General features: G+C 43.5%; 1 protein-coding gene across 2 annotated transcripts in view; it reads right to left on the bottom strand.

Moving 5' to 3' along the window:
* Nucleotides 1–5: 5 nt before the first annotated feature.
* ankrd12 (ankyrin repeat domain 12) overlaps nucleotides 6–24,674 on the bottom strand; it is a 49,848-nt gene continuing 25,179 nt past the window's right edge. The window contains exons 2-13 of one of the 2 annotated variants that reach the window (XM_083781029.1): nucleotides 23,188–23,298; nucleotides 20,694–20,844; nucleotides 18,134–18,205; nucleotides 17,409–17,552; nucleotides 16,782–16,985; nucleotides 14,629–14,771; nucleotides 14,091–14,238; nucleotides 7,894–12,440; nucleotides 7,499–7,597; nucleotides 3,944–4,087; nucleotides 3,625–3,720; nucleotides 6–1,458 (exon numbers count right to left, since the gene is read on the bottom strand). In XM_083781029.1, the coding sequence (XP_083637155.1) occupies nucleotides 1,273–1,458; nucleotides 3,625–3,720; nucleotides 3,944–4,087; nucleotides 7,499–7,597; nucleotides 7,894–12,440; nucleotides 14,091–14,238; nucleotides 14,629–14,771; nucleotides 16,782–16,985; nucleotides 17,409–17,552; nucleotides 18,134–18,205; nucleotides 20,694–20,844; nucleotides 23,188–23,247 (5,994 nt within the window). In that variant the 5' untranslated portion in view covers nucleotides 23,248–23,298 and the 3' untranslated portion in view covers nucleotides 6–1,272. The remainder of the gene's footprint in view (nucleotides 1,459–3,624; nucleotides 3,721–3,943; nucleotides 4,088–7,498; nucleotides 7,598–7,893; nucleotides 12,441–14,090; nucleotides 14,239–14,628; nucleotides 14,772–16,781; nucleotides 16,986–17,408; nucleotides 17,553–18,133; nucleotides 18,206–20,693; nucleotides 20,845–23,187; nucleotides 23,299–24,674) is intronic. The other variant, XM_083781030.1, reaches the window with a different exon arrangement.

Genomic DNA, 24,674 nt, shown 5'->3' with positions numbered 1-24,674 from the left:
TGTTTGAATTTCACAACCAATAAAATTTATTCAATTATATATTACAAATATGTACATGTCATGTAACAAGTAAATATTAAAATAGACATATTTTTTAGAACTATCGTTCAAAAGGCATTATGCTGAAAAAATAGGTTTTGTTGTGATCTCACATTGAAACTGTAAAAGTATGTTTTTCCTCCTTGGAAGCCACAACAAACTTTCTTATTTTTTTAATGTGCGCAAGACACAATGGACAACACACAAGGAGTGAGGCTGCGAAAAGACAGAACACCATGGCATAAAATAAAATAAAAAACGAAACGAAAAACAAGCTGGAACACTTCAGTTAAAACCTCACAATTAGTCCACAGAACAGCTTTTCAGGAAAAAAATAAAAGTACAAACAATGCAACGCATGTACAGCATTGAAATCGCAATTCAAAAACGGAACACCAGCTGTGTTGTTTGAATGAAAAAAAAAAAGAGAAAAAAAAAACCCAGTAAAAAAAAAAGAAAGAAAGCTACGTGAGAAAAAAAGCCAACACATGCTTAAGATTTAAGCCAACAACAATAAACATCAAGGACAATAGGACACAATATAAAAACCAACTTTGGTCCATTAAAACATGAGACAGAACAAAAAGTTTTACAATCAAAATATCTATTACCTTTTTTGTTTTGCTTTTTTATTACAAGTTCAAAACAATAATTACAATGGCTATTTACAAATGCACAATCTGTATGTATAAAATAAGTTAAAAATTAAGAGCACAGTCTGTACATAATGTATGAACACTCACTTGAGGATAAAAAAAAACGACAAAATGAACCATAAAAAAAAAAAAAAAAAAAAAATGAAATCTTTTCAGCTCTGCGACCCTGCTTAATGAAGAGCGATAGCAGGCGGTTATGGAGGGAGGCCTCAGTGCTTCTTGTCTATCACTGCAACTCATTTTACCCAGACATCGGACACTGGTCCCTGGGCTAAAATTGGGGGCTGGACCCCTTGTAAGGCCCAATAGGGCATGGGGTAGCGTTGTGGATATGCAAGCAGGTCAGTCTGCCGCCTGTGGAAGAGGGTCCCATCCGTGCGGAAGGCGGTTAACTTGTTATTTTTACCCCAAGCGCTCTGGAGGGAAATGCTCGCTTTTGTTAAGTGCTCTCTGTGACACTCTCACACACTCCTGACGTTAAGTGCTTCATGTCATTTTCCATAAGAACGTTGCCGAGGGAGACCTCTGCCGTGACACCGCAAAGGGAGCATTGTTTGTCCCGTCTTTGTCTTGCGTGTCATATCGGGGTGAGGTCAAAGTCATCGTTCACCTCCACCAGCGGGATGTAGAACTCGGGGATCTCAAAGATGCTGGTGGACTTGTACATGGCCGGGTCCAGTTCCTGCAGCTTGAGCTGCCACTCAAGGCGCTGAACGGCGTTGAGGGCGGCCGCCTCGTGCTGCTGCCTCATCAGTAGACAGGTCTGTGGAGGAAGGAGGGAAGGAACACAACATCAACACTCAGCCACTTCACAAGACGTACACATGATGTAGCTTAACACTCCGAGCGGCATAAACAGTCTCCGTCCTAATAATTCCGCTCGTCACCCAGGACGGAGATTAATCACAGGACGGAAGATTAATATAATAAACGGAGCGCACCGCTCCACAGCCTGGGAGCGCCTGTTAGGCAACATTCAATGTCATTTCTGGTTGGGACATCATCCAAAGTGGTCCCCCTCCATTTTAGTGGAGTAACTCTCGATCTAAATCAATCCATCCAATTCTAACCAAAGATTATGTTTTGGACGGCCCATCGCGGTCCTGTCGTTTGTCGCGTTAGAAGTAATCATACTTCGTTGTTGTCGATCGTCTCGTGGGTGTTTTGGCTACTTCAGCTACATCCAAGATGACACCTTGTGCACCTTGAAATGTCCCCTGAAGAAACAAAATCACTGGGCATACTGATTTAATGGTTACAAATACCCCCGGGCGTTCTAGGTGTTAATAGGGCGGCCATTATCTTCTTAGCAAATATTCTAACAATTACATTTTTGATCATCGAATAATTGAGAAGCGTGTTGGATAATGATGCGTTCTTTTGTCCTTTTGTACCTCCCGGTAGGGTTCCTACACATTTGGAATTTCAAAATTCCTTACTCTAATCTGTGGGCAAGCTGCAGCCGAAAAAATCTAAATATCAGAGTTAAAAAGTGGACGGTTTGGTGCCAGAGGGAATTCCAGGGTGGCGCAGCTCCTCTGCCTGGCCGCCAGGCAGTGCTCTTCCCTGGGCAGGGAACTCGGGGGGGGAGGCCCCTGGTCCCTGCACGGTCAGTGATTCCAGCTTGTACTGTCGCCTTAGGTGCCTGGAGTGTCTGTACCAAGGGGCCAGTGAGGCACTCCAACGTTGAAGCGCTGGGCCCTAGTGGTAAGAGGAAGGACTGCAGGCAGACCCGTGGATTCATGACGAGGAAACCCCGTGCAACAGAGCGCTCAATGTTAAAGCCCAGCTGCAATTCCGCATTTGGGCACCAAAATGTGGTGCCCAAATGCTGAATCGGCGAAAAAAGGCGGAAGTAGACAGTTCTTCCGGGTGCTTCAAAACGCCACTGAGCAACTTCCACTGACATGAATAGCGGAGGGGGCGGAACTTCGCGCCAGATCAGTCTCTATCCTTTTAATACTCTATGGTCTGTACTCCCAGGGTGGCCAAGGGGGCGAAACTTCAAATACATCTAACATAATCTAAAGTAATTTCTATATAATTAAATTGAATACCAGACGACTCCCCCCTTTACCAACTCGCCCCCGCGAAAATTTTTAATGTAGTTAACAGTTAATTTAGTATTCACTCCCTCTCTGAAATTATCTTGTATACAGATTTATTTGATTGTATAGTAGTCGATCTCTATACTAAAGATAAAAAAGAACATCATGAGATAGAGACGGTGACTGCTTAATGAAGTTAATTTAGGAGCTTCTAGCAGTTAATTTCGTTTTATTAAACACATTTCTTCCATGTAGCTCATGTTTTGTAATGGCATCATCATGCTATTATGCCCGTGGATATACAGGGTGAACTTAACAATGATAAATTAATATGATAATACCTTTTATATAATCACCAACATGAATTATTTATTTATTTTTATTTACAGCTAGGTAGAGTAGTGGGGCGAGATGGAAAAGGGGCGACCGTACCTGTTACCATTATATATTATGTAAACGGGCAACTGATGCCTGGGCCATGGCTCAGTGGTCCAGGCACCTTGGCTGGTAAGCCAGTCTGGCAGTGTGCCGCGGGTTCGACTCCCGATCCCGACGGCCTTTACTGCATGTCTTCCCCCCCATCTCTCTCCCTATTTCCTGTCAGCCTACTGTCTGTCCCTCCATTAAAATAATTAATAAAATAAAGGCAAAAGCCACAAAATAACATTAAATAAAAAAACAGGCAACTGATATAGTCCTCTAGAATATTCTATAGTAATGCTGTACCTTTAATGGAACATCAATAGAAATACATGATACACATAATAGTGCATACAATACACATGACATCTGAAAGGGATGGAAACAACATGATGAAAGCTGTCAGGGCATGGGCCAATAATAAAAATAGATTTGCCAGAAAACAGATCACCATTGCTTACCTTCAATTTATCGAACTTGTCGTCAACATCTTGTAACCAGGACATAAACTGCCTGGCGTTAAACCGGTCCCTCACAGACGTTTTGCCTTCTTCATTCTGTCGAGCAAAATCAAATCAGACACTGCCTTATTAAACACATCTGCATTAGCAGGATCATCAGCCTCATGCTGCCGCATCAAACCACAATCAAATGCGTTATTAAACACATCTGCATTATCAAGAACATCTGCTGCAGTGTCTGTTTTAGCTCTGGAGGTTTCAGTGGTCATCGCCACTATCTAAAAGACGTGGGATAAAAAAGTGACTTTGTGTTGCTTGCCTGGACATCCTGAGGCATGTTGTACACTTCAGCATCCAATAAAACGGTGCACGCACTGAAAGGGAGCGTCTGATTGGCTAGTGTTCTTGCTGCCCGGTAATGGACCCGCAGGACCTCCTGCTCATTGGAAACGATCAGCTTCTCCTGAGGAGGGAAATGAATGAGTTCAGTTAAACCTTCTATACTTCACTGTATGTCTAATCGCCAAAATAGCAGCTCTACAAGCTCTCAAAATGTTGTTAAGACACATTGTGTGAGCTTGTAGATCTGTAATGTTTTGCCAAATGTTTACCTATTTTTGCAGAATGTCCGCAGAACATTCACTTATATTTTCGCCTATTATGACATACCAAAGTTTGCGCTGTAAACTCTAGGCTTACTATAGGGCTGTTAAACAGGTGTGAGAGGCCAGCATGGAAGTCCATAAGCACACTGGAGGAAGAATGAGGCTCTTTGGATGGAAAAAATTGTCTTTGAAATTGACACAGAGTGGACGTTTCGGTCAACAGTGTTGATGGTCTTAGGACCGAAACGTCATAAGACCTACCATGTCAGTATTTGTACTTTTTAAAGTAAAGACTATTTCCCCTTCTTTTTGTTTATACCTAGAACAGGAACACTAGGGTTCACATGGTTAATGTTTTTTTTGTGAACTGATTTTACAAGCATGATAAGGATGTTTCTAGGTACCAATGTCTGTGACTTTCATTTCCATCTTGCAAAGTGATGTACCGTATATTACCAAATAACAGCCCATGCTCAAATAACCGCCCAGCACCAAATAACGGCCCAGGTTCCGACACCATTTTGCGTAATAACCGCCTCCATCAAATAACCGCCCTCCTCTATATAACGGCCCATGGGCCGTTATTTGCAAACTTAATCAGCCTCAGCCCTCATTTATATTATTATATGCGTGTTCACCGTGTTGAGTTTGCAAATCTCCGCACGCCACTCGATCATTTCATAACAGCGCAACACCAGTCCTCCATAAACTAAATCTAGGCTATAGTTTCACAAGTGCCTCCTATGCACAACCAATTGTTTTAATGCAAAGTGGTGTATATTCTGTGTAATGTTTATTGTCATCCGTGTATCACTAGTATCTACAAGCTCCAAGTGTTGCATGACAGCGCTTTGTGAGCTTGCAGATGAACCCTTTTCGGTGCACGGCGTGCGCCAGCCAGGTCCTCACAAGTATAGTACTATAAAACACCTCGGCGCAACAAGTCCTCAGCGCAACAAAAAAGTTGATATTTAAATAGTGTTATTCTCGGTCAATTTTCAACCGATTGTTCTAATTCCAAATGGCCTATAATCCGTGTAAAGTGTACATTTTCATTGGGTGAAAATCTACCGGTACGTAGGCCTACAGTTTATAATGAAATCATGTGTTTGTCCGCTGCTTCCCCATGCTCAATCAGAACATGTAGTGGTTACACCTGTGTGTTGATACGCTCCCTCTTACAATTAAATCAAAATGCATTGCATGCAATGTTTATTGTTTACCATACTAAAAAAGATGACTGCATGGAACTGTATATGTAACCAAATGATGGCCAGGTGCAGACCGGTGCAAAGAAATAGCTGATCTACAAGCTCACAATGCGTCGAGCCTCGGTGCGTTGTGAGCTTGTAGGTCTTGTACAATATTGATGCACTAAATTGGAGGAGGATGATGAGTATTGGTAGCATTGAGATTGCTACAGTCCCACAAGTTTAGTTCCCACAATTATTTTTTTAACAATTCATATTCTACAACATTTCCAAATGTATTTTTACCCCATTTCCAGGCCTATGCATTAATTAGGATATTGTATGCTATCAATCCCCCCAAGCACTACATGTTACTGTATGTTACTGTATGTATATACTGAAACCAAATAATGGCCTTGTGCAGGCCGGTGCAAAAATAAATAACAGCCTATGGCAAATAACGGCCCGGCTCCTTATAACAGCCCGGGGTCCGAATCGATTTTGCATATTAACGGCCCGGGCTACTATTTGGTAATATACGGTATGTGCTTTTATTGTGGATGTTAATTCAAGTCAATCGTACATTCTCAGTGATGTAACTAGGGTGCGTTTTGCATCCCAAAACACACTTTATAATTTTGGGCCGCAATAGACTAACAACCTCTGCGTCCATGGGATGCGTGTACATGCGGAGTACAGTAATAATAATCCACGTGGAAAAAGGAAATCGCGGGGGGAAAAAAGCGGTAAAACAATAAATAATATACGGACACGGTCATTTTGCACGGCCGCATGAGACCTCATCCTACATTATAAACGATAAAATCCATGTAGGAATCGTTGTAGAACCACTAGTTTCTAACAACAACACAGTCTGACGGGCGCTGCCATCTTGCTCAGACCAGAGCCGTTTAGAGAGAGAGAGAGCGACGACAACATACCGTTCAGTGACTCATGAAGCTCTGTGAATAAACAGTGAACGGGGTTGTCGCAACTCTCTCATCTACACGGCGCTGCCTCCGACAGAAAGACAGGGGAACATTTTTGAGCATGACAAACGAGTAGACCCGATTGAATGGGAAACACACATCGTGTAACAAACGCCGACACTGTTGTATGTTATGCGTTGTGGACCGGTGCCACCACAGATAAACATGCCCCCTCCACCCCACCCCCACAAAAAAGAAGTGCCAACGCCAACTGCAAGGCAACAGAAGATATTAGCAACCCTATTTTCTAAATCTAACATCATCATCTGCTAATGATGATGATGTGTGCTGCTGTGCACAGCCTACCTCCTCCATGACTTCTACTTCTACTTAATCTCCAGGTTAGTTTTGTAACATACATTTTTATTTTGTATGTATTGTGTAATGTGTAATGAAAACATAACATTTTATTAACAGTTAAAACTGGCAGAATTATTATAGATTTCATATAGCCAAAATCATATGAAATATGTATGTAGTATAAATGTAGAGCTTTTTTTTTAATTCAAATTTATTTTGCTAGCTTTAGTTATAATAATACTTTCTTCTTCGTTTTCTACATGAATATAACCACATTATAACCATATAAAATGAAATGGGAGCAATTTGTAAAAATGGCAAAATATGACTATTAAACGTTGCTGAAGTGGGACTCATCAAATGTCCCTGGGACTCATCTAAAAGACCACCCCTGCATCCCGGGTCTCATTACATTGAAAACCTATTTACATCACTGCATTCTGAGAACATACTGACTGCTGAATGTTTACTGTGATGACCACATCGCTCCAATGTCCATAGTTAGAGATCCAGCTGGAGATCTGTCTTTCATAATTCCGCACCCCTCGTCCTACCATTATAACCATCAATTGAGTCGAGTTATAGCAAGTTCCATATTGTTATGTTATATTTGAGTTTTAGTTATCCACAATGGAAATAAGCTCTCAAGCTTTGTGTTTTATCCCTTTGACAGATATGTACAAATATATATATGTTCATGCAGCCCTGTACGGTATATGTATTTTGTCAATCAACAATACACCATCTACATAAAGTGAAAATACCCAAGGAAATACAGTTTCAAACATACCCTCTCAATGCTGTGTTGTAGACGTAGTTTCATGCGGATAACTTCCTGCTGTTTGAACATCTCTTTGAGCTGATCCGGTAATGATGGCGGAGGAGTTATCTGTGTAAAGAAGAGACAAAATAAACAGACATTTAATTGAATATTCAGTAGACAATTAGCGAGAGAGTCAGTCAATTATGTAGACAATTCATTAAATATTATTTGGATGGCTCAACATTACTTAAGGATTCATATGCCTGAGACATGGAGACTAACAGAAGGATTAGTCTGTAAATACAAATCTTTATATAGAATGTTTCCCCCTAGTTAGGTGCCTGATGGCCAGGCATAATAAGCCAACACAATTAACTACTGGGGAATTCATACAATCTGGTGTAAAAGGAAAAGGGTCTCACTGTTGGTATACAGAGCTTGCTGAGCGGGTTTCCATCCAAGAGGTAGGAGCCGTTGAAGGTCACATATTCATCATAATACTGTGGCGGCTGCGGTATGACGCTTAACAACACTTTGCGCTTCTCCTCGATCTTCCTGCGAATGTGCAGGAACTCATAGTAAGGGTTGGCTCTCTCTGTCTGGTAGGGCTCTATCTCTTCCAGCTTCACAGAGTCCACAATATCAGCGAAAGACTGCTCCTCCTTCTCCTTTCCCTGCTCTGTGTCAGAACAAGTCTGGGAGGCGATGGCTTTGGCCATCTTCCTCTTGCGCGGATGTTGCACAGGGAAATCCATTTCCTCATACGCTAAGCGGACCTTGGCCTTGGCACCGGAGGAATCAGAATCCCGTTCTCCTGACTGCGGGGAGGAACTTCCTGAGGAATTAGAACTAGAGTTTGCTTGAGCCAACACCTGGACAGTACTCTGACCTGGCTCCCCTGCAGCAAAAGACAGTGACGTCTCAGGTTGCTCCTTAACAGGGGATATATCCATCGGCTCGGAGCAGGGTTCTGATTGTACCTCGTGAGCATTTTCTGAAACCAGGCTGCCCTCGGTTAAGGAAGACTCAGTCATCATAGGGGTCTCAGCACTCATCTCTGCGCTCAGTGGAGCATCTGCCTTCTCTTCAGATTTCTGTTCGAGGCTCACACAGTTTGAGATGACTGACGACATTGACATGGTGCTGTCCATTCTGTCCATCTGCAGACTGCAAAACAAACCTCCAATGTCAACAGAAGGTCTTAATTTCTTGCCATCTTGGTTAGTTACATCTACGTCCTCGTGGGAAGGTTTTACATCAGAGTTAGTTTTGTCAACGCCTGGCATTGATTCCTCTGTGCTGGAGCTGGGAATGTGTGTGCTAGTAGAAGGCACAGGAGTGTCAATCGTTCCTGTTCCATAGCCTTCCGGAATAGTCTCTATGATGTCTTGTCCTACTCCTTCAGCGCCGTTGCTAGCTGCACTCTCCACAGGAGTCTCTTTATGGTCAGGGCTTGGTGCAGATACAGATTCTGACTCATGCAAGCTCTCCATACTGGCACTTGGGAGGGGTTCCCTCGGTTGGCTACAACTCTGCGAGGGGGTCTTTGCATTGGTAAAAGCTGCCAACTCTGCAGACAGAGAAGCTGCCGATACCAGTGGTGGATCGGAAGGAGAGTCTTTTGTACTACATTCTGACTCCGCACTGGCGTTCTCCACGGGGAGACACTGGACTTCCCATGTTACAGGAAGGTCAGGGATCGAAAGCGGTTTCTGATCTGTTGACTCTGCCTGGGGACAACTAGCCTGGGGAAGGCTGGGCTGAGGAAGCACGAGCTCCATGGTTGGAGGGTCTTTGGCGGACATGTGTTGCGTACCATTGCCAACAGTGGCCCCTTCCCTCTCAGAGCTAGCATCGACATCACACATCACATTTTGTTGAGGAGTCAAATTATTATCATCAGCATTATGACTGATGACACTCTCCTCCGTATCTGCAGGGCCCTGTGACGTTCTCGTCTCTTCTGCTGGCTGCAAAGACACACTGGCCTTTGGTGGATGTTCAGTGGGCTTAGCATCAATAGGTGATGAGTTGATGTCCTCGTCCAGAATAGCCCTAAGGTAAGGAGATTCGTGCCTGCCAGACAGCGGTGTCCAGTTACTCTGCTGTGGCACATCTGGAAGACTGTTGCACTCTTTATCATGAACAGATGGCGACCTTGTCGTCTGCACCATGAGGGAAGATTGGAGGAATGGAGGTTGTGAGTCTGAGGCTTCCAGGTTGATGTCAGAGTCATACTCGAAGGGCCTTGGGGTTAGCGTCGTTGCTTGGCATGAGTCCTCCGAGCTGGCTACCGAAATCATAGAGACAGACCTGGACATGTGTCCAGCCCGTTCGCTATCCGGCCTAGGCGACCGGCACATGCTGTTCTCCATACCCACCATGACCTTTGAACTTATGGATGACGGGATCTTACCATCCAGAGACATTGTCCTGGACCCAGTGCTGTCCTTGACTGGCTTGGCGTCTCTGCTGTGGCTATCGGAGGCTTCTGAGCTTTTTGAGCGTAGCAGATCCTTGCTCAAGCAAGGTTCAGTCTTGGCCTTGTCTTTGCTCTTGGTCTTTGCTAGGTCTGCCGCAGGCCGCTGTTTCAATCTTTCACGCTCCTTCTGTTTTATTTTCTCCAAGTGCTTTCGATGCCACTGTTCGATTTCCTGGTCCTTGAGGCTAAGCATGCGCTCAAAGCTCGTCTGCATCAAGTCATCATTCACCAGCCTTTTCTCTTTGGGCCGGGTGTCTCGTGACGCTGAGGAGGATTTCGGCCTGTCAGATTTGACCTTGTCCACCTCCGTCTCATTGGGCTTGGGCTTAGTGACCTTGACCGGCTGGGAGCGGTCTTTGTGCCTGTCCTTGTCTCTGTGTCTGTCAGAGTCTCTCTCTCTCCTGTCACGGTCTTTCTCTGGTGTTTTCAAGACCTCCTCCCTTGACTTTGTGGGCATGGCCTTGCTGCTTTCAGAAACGTAGCCCTTCTTGTCTTCCAAGAGCAACTTCAGATTGGAACTGGAGGACAGAGCCGCGTCTTTAAGTTTGTCTTTCTTTTTCCTATCACAGTCTTTGTCTTTGGAGCGATCAGATTTACAGTGATCTGTAGATTTATCTTGGGGTTTACCCTTCTTGTCAGTGCTAGCCCTGTCCTTTTCTCTGTGCTCCCCCCCACTGTACTCCCTCTCTCTATCACTCCGTTTGTCTAGCTTGTCTTTATTTTTCCTGTTGTCGTCGTGCTTTTTTGTTGTGGACAAGGATCTCAGCTTCTCGCCTTCTCTGTGGTTTTTATCACCAAGTGCATGTGAGGAATTGGCTGCAGTTCGCTCCCTTTCCCTCCAGCGGTCTGTTAAGTTCTGCGGTTCGGCCTTGTCAGAGTGCTCCTGCGTTTTGACCTTTTTTTCTTTGTCAGGATGCCTTCGCTCCATCTTCTCTCCCTCCTTCTCCTTTCCAGGCAGCCTCTTGTCGGCCTTGTCACGTGCGCCTTTTTCTGAAGGCCCCAGCTGGTCTTGATCAGCTGTGCTTGCGCTGATGGGTTTCTCTTCCACTTCCTCTTTCATGCCGGTGTTCAGCTGCGGCGTCTCCTCTGTTATCCGAGCTGAGCCGTGGCTGTCTGCTCTCTCGTCCTTACCCCTATCCTCCTTCCCGGAGGACTCTTTGCGATCCTTTTTAACAGCCTTGTCCTTCTCCCGCTCTTCTGCCCTCAGCTTCTTTTCCTTGTTGGCAGAGTGCTTTTCTCTTGCGCCTCTCTCCTCCTTGACCAGGGAAGTGTCTGAGGTCTTCTGCGGAAGGCTGTTGTCTTCGCTCTCTTTTTTCACTGACAGAGGCTCCTCCGTCTCGTCACTTTTGAAAAAATTCTCTTTCCAGAACTCCCTGTCAAACTCTAAATTCCTGTGGCTGCCGTCTTTCCTGGCATCCTTCGGCCTGTGGCGGCTTCTCTCAGCATCATACTCCCTCCTGTGTTTGTCTTTCTCCTTGTGTTTTAGCTTATGCTTTTTCACTACTTTGCCGTCGACATCGGTCTTCCGTAAGATTCCCTCAGCGCTGTCTAAACTGTTTCCTATGCTGCTTTCCTTGTAAGGGCTGGAACCGCCATCGTCGCCGTCAACATTAGGGTCCTTCTGCTGGTGCTTGCTCTTTTCCTTGTGCTTGCATCCCTTGGAGCTGGAGCCTTCAGTGCAGTAATCTGTGTCCGTGTAGTGGTTGTATTTCATAGCGTCCATAGGACAGGGACTGTCACTGATGGCGATCTTAGTATTTTCCTGTTTTAGTGGCGTTGCCTGCTTGTCCGACAGGCTGTGGTTCAGTTTGGGAGACTTGACGGAGGAGAGGTGAAAGAGGTGGACGGACGAGTCGTCTTTGGGGCTGAATGACATCTTGAAGGAGTCCTCGTCCCGGCTCTTGTCCGTGGTGTCAGACACTGTGGCGACCGAGAACACCAGAGCCTTGCTGTTCTCCTTTCCATCCTCTTGGTTTTCTTTGTTCTTATTCTGGCTTTTGCTCTTCCTCTTCACTTTACCCTTGTCTTTTTGTGGCTCTACGATCTCCTTTTTAGACCGAGCGTCTGGTTTGAGTCCCTCCGAGCTCTGAGAGCAGGTTGGCGAGTTCCTTTTCTCGGACACATTCTCGTTCTCGTCACTGGACGTGTCTGAGTTGCAGTGCAGAACACGAGACGCCTTTTGCTTTTTGGCTTTGGAGGAGGAAGATGAGGTATCCCCCTTGCCACCCTGCTTTCCTGCAACATGGTTCCTATCTTTTTCCTCCTTCTCCCTCTGTCGTAGCTCCCTCCGGAGGATGTGTCTGTCGTTCAGGGCTTTGCTCAGGTCCTCCTCCTCTTCCTCATCCTTGAACTCATACTCATCCAGCCCCGACACGGATGAAGAGGCTTTCATGGCGACTGGCTTGCCGTCCGAGTCCTTCTCGCCTTCAGAGTCCTCCATGATGTCATCTACACTGGAGGGGTTCACTGATGGAGGGTCTTCAGAGTCTATGGAGGGAAAAGTAAAGACTCATTAATATAATAATAAACAATAATAATGATTGTTTAACTAAAAACAAACATTAAACCTGTATATAGGAGGGGCTAGTCAATGTTCCCTAAAAAAATAATTCGGTCTGAGCAAACACTCACACAATGACTTCACACAGGTGTGATTTTTTTCCTTTTTTCCCAAATGGATTTTGGTATACGAGTGAATCAATGAATAGTTACATAAGGTTACACACTACAAGTTACAACATTTTTATTTTATATCAAGGTGGTAGGCTAGCAATTTTAGGAATATTCAGGTAATCTATATCAGTGGTTCTCAACCTTTTCAGGCTGTGACCCCACCAAAGTAATCATATTTGAACTGGGGACCCCCCACTCAGACAAACAACAGAATGGTTCCACAGATAAATAGTGAAAATAGCCGATCTACAAGCTCGTTGTGAACTTGTAGATCGGCTATTTTCACAATTGTTGCCTCTTTCTTATATTATTTCTCGCCTCTGTACTAATCTAAATAAAGTGTGGGCAAATGTCGACTCGGGATAGGTATTATTACTGTAGTAGTGTGTAGACGATACTGGGACACCTTTTCTTTTTTTTTAAGAATACTTAAAATAAAAAAACAGATTCTGTGTCTGTGCACGAGAGCGTTTGGCCATGTGCGCGCACCTTAGGGGGAACATTGGGGCTAGCACCCCTCAACAACTAGAACAGCCAAAAAACAAGGGTGCCTACCTACTTTAGAAATGCGCTAGACCGCTGGGAGATTGCTAAGGTGAACCACCCCAACTACCATCACCCAATCAAAGATTTGCTTAGATCAACTGATCAAACTGTTTTGGACACCATTGTACAACAAAACATAAATATATTATTAGAATGTTGCAGAGAATATTACCCCTTACTCACATAATAAGGTACTACTGATACACCAAGTGGGCGATCAAAAATAAATGCAATTCTATTAAGAGCTTATACAGTATCAGATAAAATATGCTCTATTGCAGCAGCCAAATGAATACCAAGGATTTTACTGTGTGCATTGCACTGTAATGCTCTTTTGGTAGCCTGTACAGTGTACAGTATACAGAATTATAAGATTACTAATCAAGATGGGAAATACTATTGGCATGGCTTCCCTGTGAATCTCTCAATTGATTGATTTTCTCCAAAGGATTGTCAGATCTCAGAGTTTGGCTATGAGATATGAGCTGATGAATTCACAAAATGTGAAAAAATATTTCCAGAAGTATATACAGTCTGTATATAATATACATATCTGTATATTTTACAAAATGTGAAAGATATTCAGGGGTCGACTTCCTCTAATTAGTCCATTGGTTCTTAAAGTGGGATCCAGGGACCCCAAGGGATCCTCGGTGTGTGTGTGTGTGTGTGTTATATTTCTTAGTGGTACTAGCACCACTCCTATGAGGAGCTATGTGTGTATGCATGTGTGTGTAGTACTGTATGTATGTACGTGTATGTATTGTGTATGTAGCTGCAACGTCTTAAGTGGCCAGTAGAGTACACACGCACACACGCCCACCCGCCAGGGAGGAGTACAGTACCACTCACTTCAGACGGGTCTGATTTCTTTGAATATACCGGTATATTATTATTTTTTGTTTTTACATTTTTTACCTGAGGAGCTGTCTTCTTGGTCCGATAGGGGCAGCTCTCCCTTCAGCAGCCGTTCCAGCTCCTGGGAGTCCGCTACGTCTACTGGCCGCTCCCCACGCTTGTTAGCCTGGAAGGCATTACCGCCATGGCGCAGCAGCAACTTCACGATCTGCATTGGATGATAACAGGAGGGGAGATAAATGTGGAATACTGCAATTGAGCGAAGAACAGGAATGGGTTTGAAAATACAGGAACTGCAGAAGATTAAAATCGTCACAGACCATGACCATGACCTGACCATGTGGCCTAAGAGCAAGTTCACTTTCAACACATAAATCGAACCACAAGCCACGATGCAGTGTTTTCAAATCATAGTACCCGGTAGTGCATTCGTCGCAGTATAGTGATTGACAATAACACCCAATTTTAATTGTATCATATCAGATTTATTAAATAACATGTTTTGAGCTGCTAATTCCTAATAGTACATCATGTTGAAAGCATAGGGTTACTTAATTTTGTACTTGGCTAAGCACACAGTGAAGTGTATGGAACTCACATCTTTGTGTCCGCTGCTGGAAGCATCATGGAGGGGCGTGTCATCATCCAGACCCTGGGTGTTGACCTCTGCACCTGCTGCTATCAGAACCTTAGCCACATCATAGTAACCAAGGTTGCAGGCCTCGTGAAGAGGAGTCCAGCCTGGAAAGCATATAACAGCGTACGTACAGACAGTTAAGAGTGTGGAACAGCATATAGTGTGGAACAGCATATAGTATCTTATCCAAAATGTAAAAAGGTAGAGTAAATGGTAAATGGACTGCATTTATATAGAGCTTTTCTTCCAAGCGCTTTACATTACAAATTCACACACCAATAATAATAATACTACATTTTATTTATAAGGCGCCTTTCAGGGCACTCAAGGTCACCGTACAACAAGGTAAAACAGTTAATACAAAATACAGTTAAAAGCAAAAGCAAAGAATATGGTACAGCTTGCAGCACAAAACGCAGAGCTCAGGCATGAGCCTGCCTAAACAGGTGGGTTTGAAATGTGGTGATTGAGACCATGTTTCTAATATCAGGGGCAGGGAGTTCCAGAGCGGCTGAAAGCTCTTGACCCCATGGTGGATATACGGGCTGGAAGGACTTTGACGATGGGAGGGAAACCATGCAAGGCACCAACTTGCTCATCGGCAGCAGTTAGGGGTTCAGTGTCTTGCTCAAAGACACTTTGACACTTAGCCAGGAGGAGCCAGGAATCTAAACTTGGAACCGTCAGATTGAAAGACGGACACTCAGAGCCACTGCCTCCCCATTAAGAGTGAAACACATCTTTGCAAAATAGTCTCTAAGTTCACAGGGTGAGACAACCGTTAAAATCACATATTTAGACATCCTGTGCTTTCCCATTGCAGCCGCATCGACAGAGTACCGACACTCACGGTCGAGTGTTGAATGGGAAAAACATGGCACAGGCTGACTAAAGAAGCGATTTATTTAACCAGTTGTTTCAACCCGTCGCTTAATATTTACTTTCCGAGAATTTAGCAAACATCTGTTTGCGTCTCAGAATACCTTTACTTTTTGGATACGATGTGCGGAATGGGGTAATCATTTGGGACTTTCTCCGGACCCGACCTCTCGCGGGGTCCATTGCAGCGGAAGCTCATCTCGGAGCCAATAGCGGAGAGTGAGGTTCCAAACAAGGCTAATACAACACTACCAGAGAAACAGTGGATGTTGGCTTCCATGGAAGCTACTTCAGAGACTCATCGAGCTGTAGTGGGGAGGAAGGTGGTACTTGTCTTGAAAATTGCGAACAGTATGGCAATATGGCATCAATAAGCAAGATTCAAAGGAATGTTGATGCAAAAACACACAAAGGGAGAATATGAGCTAGTCTTATCTTTTGGAGTGCCTTTATTTCTGGTGTTTTTTTATTTTTATACTAAGCGTATGAACTGTAGTATGCCAGTCTGCAACAGTTGCATTACAGCTCCTTCGAACCCCCGGCAATGTTTTTTTCCCCCCGCTCTTCTTTATTTTAATTACACCAGTCATTTGAGGGAATCGTTTGACAGTATGAAAGAAATTAAAGCCACGCAACCCCAACCCGTATAAACACAGGCAACTGTATTTTGATGCTGGTAAATCTCGGGCTAGTGGTGAGGTTAGTGTGGCTTGTGTTATGCTTCCTCGCTGCTCGTCAATCAATTTACATTTACACATACACATGTGATCATGTGTCATGATGAAAGCTTTAGTTGATTTAACCCTAGAACACTAGACCCGGGTGATTTTCACCCGGAAAATTATATGTTTGTAATTTTCATAATGTTGCTGATGTCTGAGGAGAGTGGGTCTTTCAGCACCTTCATGATGCTCAGTGACATCATAGTTTATTTCCTGCCCACATGACTACTTTGTTCTACAGGCAGGTGTTAGGGTGAATTTCCTGAACAAATTTCGAGTGAAAAACCCCATAGACCCACAATGTTTTTTTTCAGTGGACCCAGGAATGGGTGGACCAAAGGAGAAGTTCCCAGCTCAGTTGTTTTTTTATGAATATTTTTAAAATACCCCAAACTTTCACTGATTTTGCTCAAGATGCTAAAATATACGCATGTGTAGTGATGGTTTGAGAAAAGTTATGTTTAGTGTTTTAGGGTTAAATGTTATGAAGAGCGGCCAGCCGCGGCGTCGTACCTGCAAAGTCTTTGACGTTCACGTCGGCACCAAGACTTATGAGCTCCTTGACCTGCTTGGCGTCTCCGCGGATGGCAGCCATATGTAGTGCGGTCTCCCCTCGCTCGTTCCTCTTGTTAACCTTATCCTTTTGTCTGGAGGAGGCGCTGTTGGGAACCTTCTTCTGGACAGGGGGCGTCTGGGAGGGGTGACTGGGAGTAGAATCTGCACACAAGCACAGAGTAATACGCACCGTTTACACTTGTATCCAGGCAGGTTTTATCTACAGTATATTTAAACCAGTTATTAATCACTTTCTACCTTCTACTTATTTTATTGCAAAGATCAAAAATAACTAAAATTGTTAATCTCCAAGCTCACAACACGAGCTTGTAGGTGGGCTATTTTGTTTCATCGTTAAGTACAGAGGACATAAGTGGTTAAAAATGTGTCCCCGCAACCAACAGTTAAACCAGTTAAACCAGCAGGACAGTTAGCTTTTCAAAGCCCTTTGTCCAACAACCTTGAAGCTTTGTGGAGCACATTTGAAGGGCTGCCTTCAGCACAGTGACTTATCATCATAGTAAATATAGCAGCAGGCATCTTGAGGAAGTGGAGGAAAGGGCAAGAGTTCACTGCAATACAGACCTGGACTGTTGGCAGTCATCTGCATCAGCAGGGCCATCTGCTTGCGTTCCGACAGCGGGTAGCCGAACAAAAGGTTTGCCTGGGCCTGGGACTTCTTACTGCTGGGGTCCTTCTTCACCTTCTTCTTGTCCGGCCCATCTTTATCTATGAGAAGAACGTTTTGAGGGAAATGCGCCAGTTTAGAAAACGGAGGAGGAATGGTAAAAAATTAAGAAAAAGGGAAAAAGGGTAGAGTGAAAAGGAATAGAAGGGTGGGAAAGATGTTCTTTCTCTAACAGGGACGTCAATGGCACGGCGGTGCAGTCTTTTCGCCATGCCCTTGTATCTGCCACACGAGCGGAGGACAGATTACAAGCATGAGGCTCGAAAAGAGAGAGAAAGAGGGTTGGGGTTAAGAAAAGAAAAGAATAACAACCAGCATTCTCTATTAAGCCAGCCAAGTGCAAACAGTTGCTGCTTCGGCTTCCAAAATTCCTATCAATGTCAGTCAAGTCAGTTGCTACTGAAAAGAAAACATGCGTGGGTAGCTACGGGGTGACCAGTTGCAGGCAACGAGGGAAGGTGAAATACACACGAGAGCGTGCACAAGAGTTGGAGTTGGTGTGCGTTCTTTTGCAGCATAGCAACTTAAGAGACAGATGAGGTGTGTGTGTGTGTCTCGAATTGAGGACACGGAGCAGGGTGGGGTTGTGGGGGCGAGGCTCAAGGGGGCTGCAGCAGTTTACCTGCATAGATCCTGGAGGGAGGCACTAATCTCTCTCCCCAGGTCTCACTGGAATGGCCTGGGTCTGAGTCATCTACAGTGCGAGGCAAAGAGGATGGAGGGGAGAGAGAAGAGGGAGGCAGGGAACACAGAGGGGAAAGCACCGTGTTACACCACACGCTCCCCTGGGTTCACACACACACACACACACACACACACACACAGTCACACACACACACAAAAGACCAGACTGCCACACCCACCACACACAGATCATGACTCGTGGCAACACAGGAGATGTTGGTGACCTACGGAAGGTCAGGAGTCGCTCTGTTCCCTTCATCCTACAGCTGATTGACACAGGACACCTGAATCCCTGCGAGGAAGAGGCAAAGCCCTTTTTCTGTGCTAGATTGAATGAACGACCGCAGCGATACCGGTTGCACCGGTCACAGTAGTTGACGATTCATTGTCATTTGTCAAATAAATGATTCAATTCGGCTTTTTACATTGTACATTGGAATTTAAATAAAACCAAATGTTTCTTTGCCTTTTAGGCTTTGTAAACTGAAACTGCACAGGGCAGAGAAGACAAACAACTTTAAAATGCAAAGCCTATTACTGAATTACACAAATAAATGACTAACAGTGACAGTTAGCAATAATCCAAATAATTAATGTACAATGACCAAAACAGGCCAGTGACAAGTAGATTTGCCATTTTCACCATTTTGGAGACAAGTATGAACCTTTTTCAACATTTTGGAAATGTTTTGTCCTAAATGGACAAAATGTGGACGCTAGGTTGAAGGTGGCTAAGATAGCGTGGACAGCAACGTGGAAACAATGATCGGAAAATACCATACCAATGTCATTACTCGTAATTTCATCCGGCTGTTCTTGTACAGATTAATGGAAACTATTCCATGTTAAATAATTGGGATTAGCTCAAATAATTACGATCGGGCGATTATATTATAATTGTGACGGGCCTTGTTGCACTGTATGGTGCTTGCAAGGACCATCTAAGGCAGGACCACACAATGGAAAATGGTTAGGTTTCTATAGCTTTGCTCTACAGCGTAGAGCAGTCAAATCAGTAGGTCCTCAAAAACACTGCTAAAAAGCCTCTGGGTTTTTTGAATTGCTGTAATTATAGCTGCAGCATACAACAGCCCATTTTCAGATCTGACCTAAACTTATACTTAAAACGTCGAACTAAATGACAGTAATAGAATGTAGTGTATTTGCACAAGGAAAGACGTAAACAACCCAAAAGATTAAGGTTTAAAGTTTAAAAAGAAAAAGAAAAAGCAACGCCTCCAACAACAAGCACAGGCCTGTGTGAAGCCGTCTATCTTCAGAATGCATGAAAGTTAACGTCCCATTTTACAAACAAGTGGCTGGTTTTACATCCCTATTGCAGACGACCAACTGACAAAATCTACTTTTGTATATTGTAAATTGGTTGACTACATTTAACCCATTAAAACCGGGAAAGGCTATTCAAAAATAGCAGATATACAAGATCATAGCATGGCACAAAGTGACGAGCTATGAGCTTGTAGATGTGCTATATTAGGTAGATACTATATAGATACCTTTATTATCCTGTGGGGGAAATTCAGTATTCATAGAGAAATCTATGGATACATGTATATTTTAAAGAATACCTTTTTATGCTAATCTTTGCTTCTGGGGGTCCCTGCCTGGTACAAAATACTTTCCTTCTGGGGGTCCCTGCCTGGTACAAAATACTTTTGAGATGCGGGTCCGCTCCAAATACATTTGGGGGTCCTTGACATTAAAATGTTTGCGCACCACTGATTTAGAAGACATTTGTAGAATCAGCCATGGTTCTTAAAATGGTTAAATGACTTGCCTAGAGAGAACAGAATGCTGAACAGACAGTTTTTTTGTGGTTGAACTTGACCTGAAATATTATAAAGGGTTAATTGAACAAATCCATTGAATCGACTCTAATAAAATAATGGATCTGGGGGGGATTCGCAGATTTACAAGCTCACAACACGTTGTGATGTCTATTTTCTGTATTTTTCCATGTTGTACAAGTAAACTAAACTAATAAACTAACTAATAAAGTGCAGTTTACAAGGTTAATCAGACAAAGTGAGTCAGTAAATTATAACAAATCAATTAGAAAAAGAAATCATGTCGTTTCGTTGATAAAAACATAAGATTAACAAAAACCCTTCTTGATTATTTGATTCATCAAAAACCTTTTTAACCATAATTAAGAAAATAATTGATGGTTGCAGCCCTACAGATCGTTGGTCCATTCAGTGTCCTAAACTTTTAAGATATTAATCAGATATTCAGTGCACTGGACCGCATCCATTTATATACACACACATATTTGTCTCTGAGGTTTGGAGTGGATGTTAACCAAGAGAATCTGACTCAACTCCACAGCCGACCACAAGGGGGCAGTGTGGGGACATGGCAGGGGGCCAGCAGCATGGCTGGAAGAAGGGGGAGGAGCCCCAGCCAGCAGTGGAAGCATAGAGAGAGAGAGAGAGAGAGAGAGAGAGAGAGAGAGAGAGGGAGAGACTCTTTCTTACCCGTGTCCGAGTCTCGCTCCTCTGTCCGTGGCGGACTGGCTGTAAAGGAGAGCTTGCGCTTCATGGAAGACTTGGCTTTCCCTTCCTTCCCCAGTAGATCACCCCGATCCAGCTTCGGAGTTTTGGTGAAGGACGACAACTTGTCTTTGCTCTGAAATAAACAATTAATACAAAAATGTTAACACACACACACACACACACACACACACACACACACACAAAAGAGAAATTTAAGCATACGTATAATTATGAAGGATAGACATCAATCAATAAAAACAAGACATGAAGGTGTGTCTATGTGTTGTGTGAATCTACATCCCAAACTACACCAGCCCCATCATGGAAGCGATCAGTAACTGCTGCTGGGCTGCTGCCATGCTAATCAATTGCACATGCTACATCGGCAGTGCGTGCTGCAAAGCGAAGCAGCTCTGCACGATCAAATACGGCCCAACCTTTTATTTTATTTTCATTTGGGGGTGGCCGCTGCCTCTATTCAAAATGCAAGTGCCTGACAGATTCACCGCAGCATCCCTGTGTAGTTTCCGGGTAAACAACGACGGTGAATACAGTACAGGAGAATCCGATCACAAAGCTCTGCAAACTAGCAGGAAATTGGCCCACAACAATGGGCGAGAGATCAGCAGCACAGGATAATATTTCAGAAAGGACTAAAGCTTTGCTAAAACCTGACACGAACACAACACAGTGCACATGGTGGTCATGTTACAGGCAGCTAACGAGGAGTTTCTAAAGTCGTATTTGTTGTTGTATTGGATGGTGCAGTCAAGCAGGCAAGTTTCACTGGATACTGCCTCACTATTCCCTGGGCAGGGCCTGTAACAAGCTGGTGTTTAAGGAGTAAAGGTCAGGAGAAAGCATATAAGTGACTCACTCTAGGGTTTTTCTCCGAGGATACGCGGACAAGCTGGGTGAAGCAAAAAGACAATTACATATTTTACCCAGCCATTCATTCGTTCCCTGAGACTGCTGCTCATTTATCTACACTCAATCACATTTTATTTTTATTGTTATAATAACTTTTTATAATAGCTTTGCAATGCTAATGGTTAGTAATTGAAAGTGCATTAGTGTAGCGGCATGACACAAGTATCTACATGATCCGTGAAAATCTAACGGCTCAACTGTTCAGCCGTGTCCACATCTAAATGAAGCACTGTCTGCCACTGTGTACTTCATGTCCCTTTACATTAATATTTGGACAAAAACCAACAAAACTCTTGATTTACCAGATGGAATCCTCTTATTTGCAGTGGTCTGTTGCTCTGTTGTGGGTTATATCAACACAAGAGACACTAACAAAACTGTGCAAGCTGTTGGTGTGGTTGGGAGTTAAACTGGACAATCTGGAGGTTGTTGCAAAGGGGATGATGAGTTGGAGGAACCTGAACGTTATACTGATGACGAGCAAATGGGGATGAGGAGCACATCCAGCTACAGTCCCCCATACAAAGCAAAGTCAGTGTTGATTTAGTGTTTAGTGTTTTTTCACTGAGGAAAACTAAATGGAAACTAAATGAAAACTAAGCTATGATGACTAAAACTAAGACTAATATATTGACAATTGTCAACAATTAAAAACTAGACTAAAATGTTAGGAATGTTAGCGGACAAGAGATCCAGTATAAGTAAAAGCACATGTCATTTTACACTTTGTTGCATGTTGAAACTAGCCTGCGACACGTTGTGAGCTTGTAGATCAGGTATTTTCAGCAAGTGTGAAAAATGTGCCATTATGACACCATCAAGGCCCACGAAAATACATTTAGTCAACTCAAATCTTGTGATATTTAGTCGACTAAAACACTAAACATTACAGGTGACTAAATTGTAGGGATGGAGCTTGTTCATTTTTATTGATAACGATCATCTTATCGAGCCGGGTCCTTATCGAGCCCACTATCGAGAATTTGATATTCTATAATAACACATTCTGAACAGAACCTTATTTTTATTGGCCAGTTCAACCTAGTATGAAATAATTTGAAATAACAATGCCAATAATCAAAAAAAATAATGTGATATGGGTTAGGGTTAATGTGTTGCCAACTTCTTTCATTTCAAGTAATCCAGGATATTAATGATACAGCAGCAGCAAAATATTCCGGTCTTAGCTTACAATTATAATTTTGGAATGTATTCTGAGGACGCTTAGGACATAATTGAAGACCCCTGCAGGCGTAATTGAAGACTGTGGAGCCTCTGTGAATGGCACCCTGATGACATAATAGGAAACTGTTTGCGCTGAACGAGTGTGTAGCCAAACGCCAACACTCGGGTGGGCTGACCAATAGTTTAACTTCATTAGTCATTGACTCAGTTAGAGACTTTCACACATTTATAGGGTTGGCTGCGCCACTGTTGCAGCCCAGTCAAAAAAGCAGACACCTCATCACTTTGCCACCTTCAGTGCTACTGTGTGCGTGTGCGTGTGTGTGTGCGTTTGTTTGTGCATGTGTGTGTTCTTCTGTACCTTCTTCCCCGCCTGCTTATCCACCATGGCTCCATCTCGGTCACTCCCAGGTTTGGCCATGGTGTGGCACCTGACTAGCTGCGACAGCTACACAGTGAACTCATCATGCACCTGGAAAACATGGGACAATATCACACTGAGTGAGTATCATGTCAACATGACATGCTCCCTGATAAACCTCGCTGCAAACTGGGTTTAACCTTGTGAGTTGAAAGTTTCCACATATCTTCTGATTATTGCTTGATATTAAAACTTAATGAAGGCTCCACCACACCTGAGTGTGTAAACAAAATTTGCAGACCTTCATATCTGAAGAGACAGAAATAAATTGTACCCTAAAACTCCAGTCGTCATTGACTCACTGACAGCTGAACAAAAACTAGACCTCACTCAGTAACTAACAAACAATATTGCCAAGAATCACAGCTTTACTGGTCTTAAGATTCCAGTTCAAATGTACATTTCAAATTAATCAAATCAAACTTTACTTGTATAGCTGCCCGCACAGAATATAAAACTCTGATGCTGGCATTCAAAGCAACCAAAGGTATGGCTCCCCCATATCTTGCAAGTATGATTGAACCCCGCGCACTCAGATCAGCCAACGCAGGGAAGCTGGAAGTACCCTCACTAAAAACGCTGGGACAACGCTCCACACGTCCCAGACTCTTCTCCCTTCTGGCTCCAAAACTGTGGAATGCACTTCCCATTGCAGTCAGAACTGCAGCATCACTCCCAATCTTCCGCCGTAGTCTGAAAACCCACCTTTTCAGACTCCATCATGGCCCATAGCACTTACCCTACTAGATAGCATGTTATGTAGACAGCACTATAATTGCATTGTATATAGTCATAGCACGCCATAGTACATATGTATAGCATAGTAGTATATATGTATAGTTTCATTATATAGATATTCCACTGTTACTTTCTTAGCTTACGCATGTTTCATGATAAATGCTTTTATGTGATGTATTCCCATGCTTTTGTTCTTGCTTAATGTAAGTCGCTCTGGATTAAGAGCGTCTGCTAAATGCCTAAATTGTAAATTGATAGCACATTTCCAACGACCGAGGTCGAACCAAAGTGCTTCACATCACAGAGCATTAAAACATACAAAGCGGCAAAAAAAGCAGAGGATAAGAACTTAAGATAGATGAAAGCAAAAAAAGGAAGGAAAAGCATTATATAAAAATGTCAAAACAGAACATATTAAAAAACAATAGGCAAGTGCATGGGAACATAGTACATAGGTAGGCTATAAAGGCCACGGTAAACTTAATTACTTAATATTTTTTTAATAAGGATTTGAAAGTCGTCAATGCCCGAGCAGAGCGAACATGGAGCGGCAGGGCGTCCCAGAGACTGGGTCCGGCCACAGCGAAAGCACAGTCTCCTCTGGTCCTGAACACAATCATGAGAGACTAGCCCATCTCACGGATCTTGTTGGGACATACGGATGACGGGGACAGGTCATTTTGGGCTTT

This window comes from Protomyctophum parallelum, assembly GCF_964188405.1.
Source record: "Protomyctophum parallelum genome assembly, chromosome: 14".
In the NCBI taxonomy this organism is placed as follows: Eukaryota; Metazoa; Chordata; class Actinopteri; order Myctophiformes; family Myctophidae; genus Protomyctophum; species Protomyctophum parallelum.
Note: the sequence above shows the minus strand (reverse complement) of the source record. Positions and strands in the feature narration are given on the sequence as shown.